Source organism: Suillus fuscotomentosus, assembly GCF_016647785.1.
Source record: "Suillus fuscotomentosus strain FC203 chromosome Unknown F5891scaffold_2, whole genome shotgun sequence".
Classification (NCBI taxonomy): Eukaryota; Fungi; Basidiomycota; class Agaricomycetes; order Boletales; family Suillaceae; genus Suillus; species Suillus fuscotomentosus.
This window is the reverse complement of record NW_024539514.1, coordinates 604,170-619,292: the sequence shown is the minus strand read 5'-3', so window position 1 is coordinate 619,292 and position 15,123 is coordinate 604,170. Positions and strand designations below refer to the sequence as shown.

General features: G+C 48.8%; 5 protein-coding genes across 5 annotated transcripts; 4 read left to right on the top strand and 1 right to left on the bottom strand.

Moving 5' to 3' along the window:
- The first annotated feature begins 5 nt into the window (after window positions 1-5).
- F5891DRAFT_996522 (uncharacterized protein) lies at window positions 6-583 on the top strand. Its single transcript, XM_041378380.1, has 4 exons — window positions 6-129; window positions 183-214; window positions 267-415; window positions 475-583. Exons 1-3 carry the CDS (start codon window positions 29-31, stop codon window positions 380-382), a joined length of 249 nt encoding a protein of 82 aa, XP_041233253.1. The 5' UTR covers window positions 6-28; the 3' UTR covers window positions 383-415; window positions 475-583.
- A 1,206-nt stretch (window positions 584-1,789) lies between these two features.
- F5891DRAFT_996520 (uncharacterized protein) lies at window positions 1,790-3,139 on the bottom strand. The gene is made up of 2 exons (XM_041378379.1): window positions 2,081-3,139; window positions 1,790-2,023 (listed from the first exon to the last, which is right to left on the bottom strand). The coding sequence occupies exons 1-2, from the start codon at window positions 2,682-2,684 to the stop codon at window positions 1,965-1,967; spliced, it is 663 nt and encodes a 220-aa protein (XP_041233252.1). The 5' UTR covers window positions 2,685-3,139; the 3' UTR covers window positions 1,790-1,964.
- A 302-nt stretch (window positions 3,140-3,441) lies between these two features.
- On the top strand, window positions 3,442-5,940 carry F5891DRAFT_938954 (uncharacterized protein; the record flags this gene model as incomplete). Its single annotated transcript, XM_041374203.1, has 4 exons — window positions 3,442-3,637; window positions 3,900-4,023; window positions 4,335-4,635; window positions 5,677-5,940. The coding sequence occupies 4 exons, from the start codon at window positions 3,442-3,444 to the stop codon at window positions 5,938-5,940; spliced, it is 885 nt and encodes a 294-aa protein (XP_041233251.1).
- A 457-nt stretch (window positions 5,941-6,397) lies between these two features.
- F5891DRAFT_209239 (uncharacterized protein) lies at window positions 6,398-9,998 on the top strand. The gene is made up of 7 exons (XM_041370908.1): window positions 6,398-6,682; window positions 6,849-7,344; window positions 7,396-8,055; window positions 8,123-8,278; window positions 8,347-8,495; window positions 9,413-9,582; window positions 9,636-9,998. The coding sequence occupies exons 1-6, from the start codon at window positions 6,557-6,559 to the stop codon at window positions 9,542-9,544; spliced, it is 1,719 nt and encodes a 572-aa protein (XP_041233250.1). The 5' UTR covers window positions 6,398-6,556; the 3' UTR covers window positions 9,545-9,582; window positions 9,636-9,998.
- Window positions 9,999-11,283: 1,285 nt separating this feature from the next.
- On the top strand, window positions 11,284-12,921 carry F5891DRAFT_996479 (uncharacterized protein). Its single transcript, XM_041378378.1, has 2 exons — window positions 11,284-11,455; window positions 11,508-12,921. Exons 1-2 carry the CDS (start codon window positions 11,417-11,419, stop codon window positions 12,492-12,494), a joined length of 1,026 nt encoding a protein of 341 aa, XP_041233249.1. The 5' UTR covers window positions 11,284-11,416; the 3' UTR covers window positions 12,495-12,921.
- The last annotated feature ends 2,202 nt before the right edge of the window (window positions 12,922-15,123 follow it).

The following is a 15,123-nucleotide window of genomic DNA, read 5'->3' as shown; positions in this document are numbered from 1 at the left end:
TTGTGAGCACCCTTAGCATGTGATAGCCATGTCGTTCAATGATTTCGGAACCGCCATAGCCTGGGGCGATCCTGAGCATCAACCTGGCGACATAGTAAAGGATGCGATACGGAAGGAGAGGATTTTGAAGTCAGTTTATCCTTTGACTTTCTAACCACTAGCTTCTGATTGGCACCCTACAGAGAGATTGCAGCTGCACAGGGCGATTTGCAAGGTACTTGCTTCCTGAATATCAGTTTATACAGTCACCAATCTCGCATCTTCAGCACTTGTTGCACGAGTGCACAGCGTCCAGTCAGACGTCGACAAACTTACGTCCGAGAATTCGACTTTGCAGATGTACATCGACAACTTAACCATGCAGATGGCAAAGAGGAAGTAATTCTTTCCAATAATGTTTGCTATCTATGTATATGTAAGTCATGATCGAGCTCTTATGCATCACCTGCGGTTGAACGTTCAACTTTTCATCAGACTACCATCATGCGGGTTCACGATTGGTTTCCTCTTGCACGTCTATATTGCAGAATACGGTACCCTCGAGTTTCTTGGCCTGAATTAGAACTTCTTTTTTTGCTGTCTAGCATGGGTTAGTCAGATTTGTGGGACATGCTCAAATTCGGAACAAGTCAAATGTCATCCGACAAGCTGTAGACCCGCACTGCTTCGACCAAAACGCCGTGACGAAGAAGTCATCTATCATGGCTGTGCATAGTCAAACCCAAGCTTCCTGACAGGATGATCCTACGTGATTGACACATTCATTCAAACAGGACAGCGATGTGGATACGTACACGTTCTCGTAGGCACCATCCGCAAGCCGTACCGTTTCCATCCAGAAGCCGTTCACGATCGACCGGTTTTCTCGTGCGCAGCAGTGACATTGACAGCTGAGATAACCCTCGATTGAAATCAAGTGACCGACTCAAGTCCTCGTGGCTTGTCACAATGATTTGACGATCTAAATGCCCGGCCAAATACAGCGTTTGCTCCATCGGCCAGATGTAGATTCACGTCACCCTTGGAGATACCATTATGTTGGCACGATTGCGCTTTGATACCAGGTCCGAGATCAGGCATGGTTCTATCAGTGCCGTCCTTATCGTTACTCCGCAGGCGAGGAATCTGATGCCTGACTCTTTAGTCTGATGGCGAGGTTGTTTCTTGAGGCTGTGTAAGACTACCACTTATCTGTTCGAGCGGCGCTCTCGCTGGTAGCCTGACATGTCTTCTCCGACGTTTCGACTGCATCTGATACGAAAATAAACCCCTGTTTTGACAGATGGCGCCGGTTTCTTCCCGCAGATACGAACATTTTTCGAAGCCATTAGTGGTTGGCACTAAATGCTATTCTATTTCCTCAGGAACACGCCCAGGAAATAGCTTGTAGCCCTATTCACTGCCAGTAACATCATGGAAGGTGAACGGATAGGTGAAAACAAACGTAACCATCATTCCCCTTTCACGCCGTTACCTGGTGCTGTTTGGGAGTTACTTGGAAACTCATTCGGTGTTCCTTGATGAGAATGGGACCGTCAGGGGTTAAGCACGGCTGCCATGAGTCTTGATGTATTGATGGATCACCTCAGTTTCTTTTGGGGCGCTCGGGCAAATTAACCGACTTATTTTGTTTCCTGCTAGCTTCAGCGTGTGCTGAGTATAGTCTTTCCCTCGCAGCATTGTGGGAAGTTGAGCCTTAAGACTTTGTTCTTCGTTATGCATCCCGTCTTCGGGTTGTCCTCGTGTTGGAGCAGTGGTGGACTTGAGAGCACTATGACAGAGCTTCGAATGCAAAGGCAAAGTATTATTGGCAAAGTTCATGTGTTACCGAAGAAAATATACAATGAGACAAGTCATCTTCATCTTCTTTTTGTAAACTCCGTGATAACAACTGACTGTGCTGAACAACACCAAATCCATAACGGTACGTCAAAATTTCGTAGAGCTTGCCTTCTCCGCGTCTCTCATCCACTCTCGCAATCTCCACCCCTTCCTTTGCTTTCTAACACCATCCCGTTAGCATCTAAAATCTCCATAATTAGTTCTGCGTCCTACACACTTCTATTTATTTTTCCTTTACCTCGATACCAAATTACGCGTTTCCGCTTCGGATAGCCGCGCCGCCATATGTCCTTTGCTACTCCGGTGGGAAGCAAGTCCAAAATGCTCGAATACTCGAACGCTTTGTGGGAACAAGGGCGCGTGATATTCACCAAGTAGGCACTACCGACCTCTCCGTGCCCACAACAGATATCCGTGGGACTTGGATAAACTTGTGTGAATCGGTCTCGGACTTGATTATTTCCATCCTTGTGTCTTATGGGAAGATCAGGTAGAGTAGCGATGATATATTTCGATGACAAATTAGCATACAAAACGACATTGCGACATTTGTCCTTGCTGAACGAAACAAGTACCCAATGATGGGAATCAGCTCCCAGACGTGCAATGTGATTCATTGGCCGAGATCTGAGGCTCCAAGCGAGTGACACTCGATCCAGTAGTTGCGCCACCCTAGAACACATCGACAGATACGGTTCGTGACTGCGTCGCCAGTATCCGAGGTCCAAGCCCTTAGGGATAAACATTTCGCGTTCTTGTTCCAGATGTTTTTCCTCTTCCGAAAGGATTTCAAGCCCTTTAAGCCATGAAGTAGAAGAGAATCCCAAGATGAACGGCGTCATCAGCAATAAAATGAAAATCTTTTAGCCAAGGGAAGATTGACTGAAGTCCATCACCTGTGGAGGTATCCGTTGGGACCAAGCAGGCACGCATACAAGCACATTCGGCTCTTGACGGAACTGCCATTCTGTCAAGATTCAAGAACTAAGTTAGCGTCACCCTGCAGCGCTTCGCGAACGGCATCCTCGGACTCGGAGTTGGACAGGAATGCCTCACGGCGAGTCTGAAGATAAAAATCATATGAGGCAGATGAATTCCACGGCCGTCATTGGACATGCCAGTGATGCCAGTAGCCCATGTCCATGGATGAGTTGACGACTCCAGAGGATCGTGAATGATCGTAAATGTGTGGCGAGCCTTGATATGTTCGGAATATTCCTTAGGCTTAGCACAAGGTTAGCGGTCTTCTCGATTCTTGAATTCTTCTCAAAGGCCTGTGGCAAAGCGGCAGAAGGAGTTGTTGTGCTAAGTACAAAAGCAGACATAACCGACAGACTTAGCAGGTTCGGCGGGGGCAGGCGGCGGAGATTCCCTGGAAAACATTGCCACAAAGCCCAAACAAAGCCTTCGATTAAGCGACTGCCAGTACGGCAACTTCCTCAAATCATCCACCTCCAAGCAGAAAAGTGGCAGCGGCAGCTCTGCAGGCCTCCATTGCTGTCTGATCCCCTCACATCAAATTACCAGCAACCACATCACTGCTATCCGACACCGATTTCCAGTATCATTCTGGGGACACTTTGCATTCGTCGCCTCAGGATGTCGTTATCCAGAGTTAAAATTCTTCTCACTTGGTGCAATGAAAATGGCATCCAAATCGATCCCAGAATACAAGTTCGGGAAAGTAGAAACCATCAAGAGTTAGCCGATAGGACGGAAAGTTCCTGCAATTCCTCGCGCGCTCGCGGAATCAGCGTGTACTCACTCGAAGACTTCATTGATTGTTCCCGTCCCCGTGAGTGCTTAGTTTGCATACACTGGATGGTTGCAATTCCCAAACTACCGCTTGGCTGCAAGCCAAGATGCTCTTACGGTGTAAACCATCTGTCAGTATTTGTTCTCGTGGGCACGGGTAGTAACCCGCCTTCTAGCGCAGACGAGTCAAACGAGAACCAAGATGTGACACAGGCTCATACGTAGGCAGAAAAGAACGATGTTATTTCTTTTGAAACAATTTTGTCGATCCTTCATTCTGACTCGCTTTATTATTGATATAGTTGTACGCATTCCGAAGGCAGCTATTCTCTCAACCAGGTCATGCTTCCTCTCTCAGGACATTACCTGTGCTCCATATGGCCATGCTGCACATCTCGCACTGGCTCTCGCCTTGTATGGTGAGATGTACGTATTTTCCATGCTTCTACTACTTTGTCTTCAACTTTTAGCTCACTCGCGTATTCTGCTCCGCTCCTTCACCCTGATTCGCCTCATTCCCACACTGCTCTCTGCTGCCGCTTCTTGTGCTCTCACAACCTTCCGCAACTATACTTGATGCAAAAAATGACACCTGATCAAACGAACTAACCGGTTCCATGTCGTGTGACATTTTGTGACATTCCCTGGCTCTTTGATCTGAACTACTCCTGTCTGGATCCACCGACTTACGCTATTTTATGGTTCATTGTGTGCCGAAACCGCCTTTTTGCGCCTAGTTTGCGAGGCCAAGATTCCAAGTGGTTCGGATACCTCCAGAGCCTGCCGCGGGAAACTGTGGACACAGCTATATTCTGGGGTGCCAAGGACGTTATTGACTTCAGATCCTGTGTATGCTCAAGCCGCGGAGAGACAATTCCTTCGCACAGTGCCAATGGAGATGATGCTGGCAACGTTGGAGCGGCTTGCTCCAATACGGAATTCCCCGAGTGTGCTCCATGCCTACAATACCTCGATAGTAAGCGAGCTCGGATGTGGCTTTCCTGTACAGAGGCTGTAAAAGAGCTGGACGGTCTAATGGTAAGTACGTTGTATCCGTAAACTTAATGTTTTGATATGCGCTTTGTGTCGTGGACGATACTCTTCGTTTCGAAAGCTGGTTTATTCATTGGTCTTCTGCTCCACTTTCCATGTTTGCTTCTTTTTCAATTGATGCGTTATCCTTGTGAGACGAGATTGACTTGTGCGATGATGATCGATTCCGGGATGATCCATGATGTTATTGCCCAGTGGGGAAGCCAATTGAGAAGGGTAACACAGAATTGGACCAGCGTGGCACGCTACATCATCCGGGTACACCCATGATTAGTGATTGATGGGTGTAGTGCCATCTCGAGGCGGCCATGCTCTCCATATTTGGACATGTACATTTGGCGGCTTGGCCGACTGATGCGCGTGCTCTACACGAGCTCGCTAGGTCATCATTTCCATTACCCTCCACCTTCGTGGATCACCCGCCGATGATCGGTGCCATTTTCCACGACCACTTATCCCTTTCGCTTCCATTCTCCCATATGGCGACGCATGTTTTTTCCCGTCTTTGCTAACTTTATGAATTTGCCTTATCTTCTGTGCCAACTACCTTGCCAACACGCCTTCTCCTCGTGTACTTGAAAAAGTATGTTTTGGCTCGATGCCACTTCTAGTGATATCTACTTGCTAAATTTTTGTCGAGACTTCACTTCTGTCTCTTTAAGTCCTCAGATCTGCGACTCATAGAAGAGTCCTTCGCCTCGGACATGATCCATGGCGCCCAGACAGAACCTTGTTGCTTCTTGGCAAAATTAGTTCTTCAACTCTACTTGATATCTGGTTCTGCTGATATTGGGGTACCATTCCAACGGCGTTGCGCTTTGTCATGCCGGTTTTTCATAGCCTGTATGGCTATTCTAGCTTTGCTAAATGCGTCTATCAGACCCTTTGCTTCTTGCAGTCGACTCCCCTCAATCCCTCTTCGCGTTCTTTGATTATCATGATGTATTCTTCCATTCTATTTCGGGCCTACAAATTTCACTCGGTCACACTCGAACTCCCTGGTAACTGATCACATTGACCCGGTAGGATGAAATACGTCAATACTACGTCTCCGTCGTGGAACCCACGCTACACGCAGCCTTTGGCAGACTTCGGCAAGCGGAGGCCGAGCGCAATGTCAGTGAGGTATTAGGGGGTGAGATTCCACGTCTCGATGAATGCAGCAATGAGTTAAACTCAGTGGAGCCCTCGCTTCCTGGGTTTTGTCACGCATACTCCCTCGTGTCCTCTCGCGCGTTTTTGGCGGATGCGTATCATGGCCTTGCGATGGTGCCCGTTGCTGATGCGTGAGTGACTTCAAAGTTCATCTTACTTTTTGAGCCTAGTTCCGTTTTCGATGAATGAATGAGATCATGCATCGCGGAAATCCCCTTCACATTGCACCCATAATAGTGGTAGAGCTTCATGGAGTTATAGTTTCGTCAGATGCAACTTCTCCTGTTAGGTACTTCCTTACCATTAGGTTGATCGTGGCTTCACTCTCTCCCACCAGTGGCCCAGTGTCATGCTTCTGATAGGCTTCGCGTGCCCCGCATCGTGTTGTCCTCCGGAAGCGCATCAACGACGATGCTTCTATCCGAGTTTCACCGTTATTTTGTTCATTCGCCTATTTATGATATGGGAGTGCTTGTCACTAGTCCACAGGCCTCCACCCGACGTCGGTGCAGTCAGCCCTAGCTTGCTTTGGTTGACGTTTTTGTCTCTCGCAACATCCCGGCGGCAAGTAGTAATATGCTGGCACAACTATAGTTTAGACTGGATCTTGCTTACTGCCGGCGGCTCCTTACTAGGCCTCACAAGCTCACACTATAGCGAGTGTCAGACCAGGACCTAGTAGTACTAGTACAGGAGCTAAAAGTCACGGAAGACTTTAGTTGTTTGGGTTGGTCCCACGTGTAGCTTCTGCATGCCATTCACCATGCTACTTTTCTCAAACTTATCTTCTTTCGGTCTGGTTCACATTTTTGCTTCCTCCACTAACAACGTTCTCCATAGCTTCAATCACACCAACGAGAATCATGTGCATATGGAGGTGGGTCTATCAACATTTGGGGCATGGACTTAGAAAATCCGTTCCATCTTGATCCGACATATCAAGGACGCGGTTGTGGGCCGCGTGGCACTGTCGTCTTGCTAACGCCTATTCTTCAGCATTTCATTTTTCGCAAGGGATGCAAGCTGACATGTTTGTTTTTTAGAGTGACTTTGATGTTTGTGCCGAATGTGGATCTCTAGCGGAGTGCGACCACGATCGCGAAACTCTCACTGCCGTTCCTTCCCGAGGAGGGGCCTGTTCGCTTCCTGGAGTGTCCAAATCTGATTTGGCGCTAGAGATTGATACCCTTGACATGTGTTCTGTTAAACCCATTCTACCTCATTCTGAAGTATTCAACACATATGGATCGCTTTCAAACGCCGAGCTCATTTCCAGGTACGGCTTCACCCTGCCGGAGAACGAATACGATATCGTTAGTTTGGGTTACGGCTCCTTCTCCGCCTTCATCAACAACCTCATAGATGTGGTACACTCTTCCGCCGACGGTGGTAACGATGCCGACATGCAGGGGCGCTTACAGATCCGAGTCAGGTACGGGAACAAGCGAATAGATATGGTGGATGAGCGGTCATGTTTTAATTCCAGAAACTTAAGTCTACCTACGGACTTCCGCGTATTGGGTGACGAACGCGAGATAGGTGAGTACGTTGTAGAACGGCATGCTCCGTATGTTTACCGCATCCGCGTAGCAGACGACTTTACGATCCGATTCTTACGAATATACTCGCATTTTGCCAGACATTGGACGACAGAACCCAGATGGGACGAGATGGGTGACGATGGAATAGTTTATAATTCTCCGTCGATCTCGTCACCACGGTCTCCACGAGATGATCCAGATTCTGCCCTTCCCGAAGCCTTTAACATTAACAGCGAGGGAAAGATGACGCATACCCTGTGGCTTTTCTGCGTTCTATTTGCCACCTGCATATGTTCGCCGGGAGTCATGACAAATCTTGCTCACCTGATGTTTCCGGATGACAATGAGCCGCGTCAATCGTTTGTGGAAGATGTGAAACGGTACCTTGTGGATGTACAGGATCATATCGACAACGCCAGGGAAACGGGGGATGATGACGAAGAAGTCTTTGTCTCTACATGGTCGGACCCTCCCTCGGATACTCGGGACGATTCCTATTTCCATGTCCCCCAAAGCCATTTGACGGCCGAGACCGAAACCGACATTGGCGGAATATCCAAAGACGAAAACAATGTTCTTGCCAGCGCAAAAGATAGTGCCTGTTTCATATCTAGTCTCCAACCAACCAGTAGTTCTCTGGGTCTCGACCTTCCCATTGAGATTAGACCCGACGGAGACGCATGCATCCTTGCCCATACTTGCACCACAAGTAAGTTAACGTCTCCGTTATACGATGCCCATGCCGTATTACCTCGAGCTCAAACGTTGTTTACTAGAAATGCCTTCGGCACCTTCAAGCGCCTCACAAGCGGTGGTCTGGAAGGGCCTTCGGAGAAGATCTAATGTGGAAGAAGAGCGGCCCCAAAAACGTATGCGGCACACCAGTCCCCATGCTGTGGATAGCCAGGAGGATCTTCCCTTCGATATATTTGGTAAGTCAAGGCGTACAGCCGCTCCGGGTGAAGAATAGTCAGCACTGGAAATTCAACTGCTATCACAGGGTGTGGAGAGGCGACAAACGCCCATCAGGTAGCACAGACGCTTGCTCTTATCGTGGTACATCTTTGCCAGCACAGGGTCGATCCTGCGCACGTATCCGATGTGAACGCAGGAAATTTGACTGCAGCGGAACTCGGAGAGCTCCTAGATGTAAGTTCCAAAACATCTTCTTGGATTCTTAGCTCATGTGGGGGCACGCCTCGTGAACTATTGGCACGCTGCCCCGTGTGGGTTCGCAAGTCATGGGGCTCGCCCTGATGATTTCTTGGCAGCGTCCGGGGGAGTTGATTGCGGAGAACGGCGCGTCAGAGAAGCGGCTTTTTATCTTGTGTTGCGTCGTCATGGTCTCTCTGATTTGCGAGGATGGACGGCATGACAATCGAGACATGAGCTGGCGAGCTTCTCTTCATGTTTTTGTTTCCGTTTCCGTTTCATATTATGGTTGGCACGGCGAATCCGTCTTCGCACGGTCAGACCAATGCATGACTTGAAGCCTTATACTCTGCTCATTTGGGCAGGGTAGCCTATTACTTCCATTCTACCAAGAATTTGGCTCGAGCACCGCGCGTATTTGCCCCTTTTATCTGCAGGGAAACCCCTTCCTGTGTGTGTGTGAGTTCCTCTCTCGGAGAGGACCTTGATCGGCGTTCTCTCATCTTTCACTTCCTGTGGAGCTGTGGAGCGCGGCACAAATTTTGGGATACCCTGGATGTACTCCCGCCGTTCTCTTTCTGGCTGCTCAAACTTTCATGACATGAGCCATATGACGCGGCGGCCGACTTATTTTTGGTTCCCACCCTCCAAGCACGAAGCGTTCTACTCTTATATTTTTGTATTGATGAACATGACGTCGCTGAATCTTATTCAAACATTACTTCCCCATTGTTGTCCCAGAATATACTACTCTCAAAGAGGTTTACTTCTCGTTCTTGCATTGGTCGCTGAGGATGCTGGACCCTCTGCGGACCTACGTTATGTACTCAGCGCATCGCTTTATAGCCTACTTCTCGCCCTCTTTGCCGTTAAAAGACGAGATGCTAAACCCCTGTCCTTTTGTCCTCAATTAGGTAACACCAATGCATATGCATCGGACCCGAGTGGCAATGCTACTAGCGCTGAACGAGAAGTCTATTCTGGAGAGCTGCGCATCCACTTGGGGTGCTGTCCTGAAGAACATTCATGATATCAACAAGGAATGACCACACAAGCTCCAGCGGACCATACAGTTGACGATAAGGTACGTGTTGCAACAACTATCAATGATATACTATCACGCTGAGCCTGATCCAGTCATTAGGAAGCTTCTGTGCGGGCAAGTACGTCCGCATGGATGTATTTGGCAAGAGAGGTGCATGATAGGACGATATCTGTGACCCGCTGGAGATAATACGGCGGGAGCGCAAATTCTAATGCAACCTTGACATGATGAACTCCCTACGCGATGCACTAGAACCAAAAAAGTTGATCAGATCTGCGCATGGATGACAAGTTCAGCATGATCATCCGACGGAAGAAGCCAGCCTTGAACGGACGTACGACCTATGTGCGCCTGTTCAATAAGAGCGTCGGAACCGGAAGTAAGATCGTAACGTCTTGTTAGGGTCTTCGGAGTGTTCTACTGAGCAATTCTATTAGCTGACGCATCTGTTGATCGAAAGTAAGGCCCTGGCTATACTTACAGAGAACGTAAGGAGCTTAGCGAATGAGCTAATAGGTCACCCGACGATCAAACAATAGTCACAAACTCTCGTATCATATCACACCACTAACTTCTCGTAGCATAGCAATGAAATAGAGTCACATCATGAAGTGGGATTGTGACTCAGAGCCAAGATTGGCCACACATATAATAATATGGGTGGGAAGACAAGGATACGTATAGGGTTATATGGCGCTGTTGTGGGCTTATAGAGATCAATGGCGTCCCTAGCGCCACTTGGAAATGTATTTGGCTTTGGGGGTTGGAAGAGCATCATGGCTTGATGTGGCGGCGTGTTGATGGGGGTGGCAGACGAGTAACTGAAATGATGTGTGTGTCTGTGAACATGCCGTATCTACATCAGTGGCTCATTCCGGCGGTCAATGAAGAAAGCTTCAAGGAAGAAGTCAGGTCGAGTAATAGATCTATGTTTGTCGACTTGGGAAGGTGGCGGCGGCAGTGGGAGAAAGAAAGTCACACGGAGAAGGGAGGTTGATGATGACCCAGGATACGTATTGGTAGGATAAGGGCGGGAGCGCAAATGAAGGGGGGACCTTCTTTTCATGAAGTGCAGTGCCAGAGGATACGTGCATGAAATGATTGCGCGTGTTTGGAATGAGTGAGGAAGCGAGAGCATTTGGGGTTAAACTCAAACCTTGCTGCTAGCTGCCATCAAGGGTGCATACCAAATGCAACGCGTATGACCAAAAACACTTTGTAAGTTCTACGTGTACAACGTTGTTTTATCTAGAGAGTTGGGTGGAGCGAGACTCGTCCGAGTTGAACTAGGTTCCGCCACAGATACGGCAAAGAGCTAACCCCAAGGTTCCTGTCACAGGTCAGGGTGCTGAGATGACTACTTGTTACGGGGCTTTGTTCGTTTCCCTATAGCCGGTGCCGGGATGGTCGTACCTGTGATGGCATGGTCTTTGTTTTCTGTATTCTGGCTTGTCCTACTCGTAGGAGGGAGGAGGAGTCGAGGATTTGGTTGAACTGGGAGAAAGAGGACCTCACCGGTCACTCAATGGGCGCCGGGGAGTGCCGACTGGAAGTGATTCCACGATAGTTTTCTTATCTTCGTTGAAAGCGCACAGAGTCACTGAGAAGAAATCATAATCAAATTCTTTTCTTCAAATTTGACAAAAACAAAATAAACAACTAAAATAATTACTTTAATTAACTCGTTTAATAAACACCAGATCTCGATCCCATTTCCAAATTGCGTCGTGAACGAAAGAAGGGACCTTATAAGAACGTTCACAAGAAATGAGGGGAAGCAGTTTGCTTTGCCTTGCCCTACTCAGAACTCAAGTCCTCCCCAGAGCTCAGCTCAACTCTCCTCTTCTTCCTCTTTTTTCACAACTTTCAAGGGATGGACGTCGACTGGTGTCTTTCGTGTGATCGCAGAATCGTAATTATCAACTTTCTCCCTTCTACTCGATCATATCTAACTCCAACTACAGGATGGTGTAACATCTGCCTCTGGTCCATATTGTTCCCCAGAGTGTCTTTCCTATGCTCAACCAGCATCCTCTTCCCCCAAGCTCGCTGCCCAAGTAGCTGCCACCCCTGCACCCAATACTCACCGCATCCACCAATGGGCTGCGGCTATCCCGCCTCACGTTCCTGCTGGCGCACCCTCCTGCCCCTTCGCAGAGGCTTTTGAGCCCACATCAGCATCGACCCAGTTTTCTCGTCGTTCCCCTTCACCTCGTGCTCGTTCTCAGGCAACGCCCAAATTGATCGAGCGTACCTCTGCTACAGCAGCTGTCCCCACTCTCTGTGTATCATCACCAGCACAAGTTCGGCCTCTTCCCCCCGCACGCAGCACGCACTGCGCTTACATTAATGGCAATACGGCGTCCAACACCACTGCCAGCATGAGCGAAGCAAGCACATCCCTTACTAGCCTCTTGAGTGAGCCGCTCGTGGCTACTCCTGACGAAGATTCCCCTTTCGGTATCGGTGCTTTCGTTCGCTCCTGGGTTCACCGCGATCGCGAACATGCCAAGTCGAGTAATGAAGAAGTCGTAGAGGATATTAAAACATATTTTCCCCCTTATTTATGCGCCAAGACATCTCCTCCCCGCTCAAAAAAAGCCAAGAATCACCCTCCTACGCCTCCACCCATTGCACGACCAAAATTCCCCGTTATGAAAGCTGCAATTTTTAATGACCGTGACCGATCAACGCCCACCGACTCCCACACACCTACACCTGTCGTCTTCCCTTCTTGCCGTGCTGCTGAGCTTGACTGGGATGATGACGACGACGATAGTTTCGTCCCACAGGCTCAGTATCAGCACTTCCAGCAGGGATATGAGTCCAAAGCGCGTTCTGTGTCGTTTTCCCCTTCTGCGTCCTCCGGTACCGGTTCCTCTATCCTCCTGATGGCACCGAAGCGATTGGATGTCCGAGGTCGTCGTGGCGGTCGTGCTATCGCGCCATGAGGTGCTGCGCGTCTTTTTCATTCCCACTATCTCCCCCTTCCTCAGCATATTCGCAAAATCGCCTCGTGCCAATAGGCGCTTCATTCACGCAATTGACTTATGGACTTCGATATCCCCCAAAATCACCACATGGTTGTTCGCTATAACTCCTTTCAAAACCCCAGGAACACTCCGTGTATCTTGTACACCACTTTTTCCTCTCGACGTTGTTTGACAGCGCCCGCACTCACAATCTTTCAAATTCCTCGTTGTTCTGTTCGCACACGCTCGTTCTCACTCCTCATACATTGTATATACATGCATATACACATAGATAGCTCGTTGCACTTGCATACACACGTCTCATTCGTGCCCACCTGGATATCGTATTGATTTATTGTACAATAGAGTTGGTGCAAGTCGAGTGGAATTCATCGTTTGAACCAAATTTGCTTGTTGGAGCCGTATACGTGGCGAGTGATTTGATTCTCGATTGTGTGATCTGCAGTTTCTGCCAGCGGAACATCCGAATTTGTCTCATACGAACGCGGGAGAGTTCATTAACATTGGTCAAGTGTCCTGTCTAGCTGTCATGGTGCACAGCTTGTAGAAAAATTTCATTCAAGTCTAAATTGAACAACCGGCCCTGGAGCTTGTTGAAGCATCCTGCGGGTTCTTGCCCTTGACAGTGACAGTAGCATCGCTCTTCGCGGGAGAGGCCAGTTCCCGGGGGCATAACCGCGTGGGCCCATGTTGTACAAACGCGGGGTTTCGCTGTCAACGAGACAAGCGAGGAAATCGCCGTTAAGGTGTGAGCGGTGGTTTTAGCCAAGGCTTGCCATAGTGTATCGAGCTACGAGGGAGAAGATTGATGAACGGCTGTGGTCAAGCGCGTGGGCCGGTCTAGGCCTACGTGAAAATCGGGCCTTGCGTTACTGATGACGGGTTTTTGGTGTACGTATGTTGCTGGCATGAAGGTGCGAGGGAGACGCAAGTGAGCTGACAGACTGCGGCAGGGCGAGTGTGACATGGAGGGCCATCTTGGCTTCTTTTCGTAAGATGATCTGAGTACCGGTGAAGACGCGGATGGTAAAGTGACTCGATGATTTACTCGCCACGCTGCTCATTAATAATAATAATTAAATGTGAAGTTGTGCTGCGTCAGCTGTGCCATAGCTAGTCGCTCTACTCCGAGTCGCTCTGCTGGCAATTTCGGAATTCTCCGCCAAGAAGTCCATTCAAACCCTCAAACATGTTCTCGAAAACTATTCATATCTGGTCACCGAGATCTGTTCTTGTACTTTGTGAGTATTGACCGCGTGGTTAATCTGCGCGTTATGACTCTGCATACACGGCAAGTTACGCTTCGCCAAAGTACCTGCGTTTATTTATCGACATCGCGGTGATACGGTGCCAGGTCTTGCAATGTATCGGTGGCAATCCTCGATGGTCGATGATGACCCATATGAGTTTATTTTGGGGACCATTGGTCGTAGCTAGCCCGGGAAGATTCCGAGGGCTTTCATTGAGTTTTTATATTAATGAAACTTAACCGAGTTAGCGTCTCGCTATTTCACAGACTCTCTCTCTCACTCCTTGCTTTGAGTTTCAACTCTCTCTCGCTTTTCTGATTGCCAGCATGCTACACTGATATTCTTGGAAAATTTAGCCGATAGACCGAGACAGCTAGTATGCACCACGCTGCACGTGCATCAAACCAAGGCTCCAAAGCCATCTTCTCCCACACAGGACTGCGCATAGAAACCAAATCTGCACTGGTTAGCCCATCCCATTCTACCACTAGGTGTCATCGGCCCGTTAGGAACTCGGTCTACTCGGAAATGCACACTGCGGGCCGTCCTCACCTGGTTTAAAGCGCCCTCCCGTACCGCCTTGCGTATGAAGGAATTTCACGCCGTTCATAACGCTCGACGAACGCAGATCTGCAGATCAGGCTTTTCCGACTCGCTCGAGTACTTATCGATTATCTCTGGGGTTCGTCATACACGTTCGATTTGAGTTTGTGCAAATTAGGAAGATTCTTCGCCGATGGCGGGATCGCAGGCTTTTCACTGAGCCGAGCAAGGATGTTGTCATCGCGCATGTTTCTGAAGAATGGAAACTTTTGACAGGTGAGCACGGCATGCATATTTATTGCTCATAATGTAGATCACAAGCGCTGCCGCCCGGGATCGGTGACCGTCAAAGGTTAATTGCGAGGCTACTTGATCTGAAGGGTTAGCTAAGTCTGAGAATGCTCCCGCTCGTGATGCGCAGCTAGCACCAAAGTTAGTGTCCCGCCAACCGGTGGCGTCGGGGGCGGGACAACTGGATCTTATTTCAGTATTATTGGAGTACCCCTGGCTTACACCGAGGCGCTCAGATCTTTGTTCCTACCATATTGGGTTCGAGGGCTAACTGAATGTTAGAACATGCTAGAAACGCTAAGAACATTCAAATTCGTAAGTCTCGTTGTAGGGCGCTACTACGACGTTATCATGTCGCAATATGTATTGACAGTTGGACTGTAGGTGGCATAACGGGATTGGACGACATCAGCGGTGGAACATTCTTGATCTCGTCGTCAATCAAATATTGCAATAACCTCCATCGCCGAGTGTCTGGTGTGGGATCCGGGATATCTACGCCA

Excerpts from the sequence above, each read along its gene's own strand:
- F5891DRAFT_996522 (XM_041378380.1), top strand. The coding sequence starts at position 29 with ATGTCGTTCAATGATTTCGGAACCGCCATAGCCTGGGGCGATCCTGAG. Across the intron at positions 130-182 it reads CGGAAGGAGAGGATTTTGAA|AGAGATTGCAGCTGCACAGG; the intron begins GTCAGTTTATCC and ends GGCACCCTACAG. Across the intron at positions 215-266 it reads TGCACAGGGCGATTTGCAAG|CACTTGTTGCACGAGTGCAC; the intron begins GTACTTGCTTCC and ends TCGCATCTTCAG.
- F5891DRAFT_996520 (XM_041378379.1), bottom strand. The coding sequence starts at position 2,684 with ATGACGCCGTTCATCTTGGGATTCTCTTCTACTTCATGGCTTAAAGGG. Across the intron at positions 2,024-2,080 it reads ACGCGTAATTTGGTATCGAG|ATGCTAACGGGATGGTGTTA; the intron begins GTAAAGGAAAAA and ends TGGAGATTTTAG.
- F5891DRAFT_209239 (XM_041370908.1), top strand. The coding sequence starts at position 6,557 with ATGCCATTCACCATGCTACTTTTCTCAAACTTATCTTCTTTCGGTCTG. Across the intron at positions 6,683-6,848 it reads AGAATCATGTGCATATGGAG|AGTGACTTTGATGTTTGTGC; the intron begins GTGGGTCTATCA and ends TTTGTTTTTTAG. Across the intron at positions 8,496-9,412 it reads AACTCGGAGAGCTCCTAGAT|GTAACACCAATGCATATGCA; the intron begins GTAAGTTCCAAA and ends GTCCTCAATTAG.
- F5891DRAFT_996479 (XM_041378378.1), top strand. The coding sequence starts at position 11,417 with ATGGACGTCGACTGGTGTCTTTCGTGTGATCGCAGAATC. Across the intron at positions 11,456-11,507 it reads TTTCGTGTGATCGCAGAATC|GATGGTGTAACATCTGCCTC; the intron begins GTAATTATCAAC and ends CTCCAACTACAG.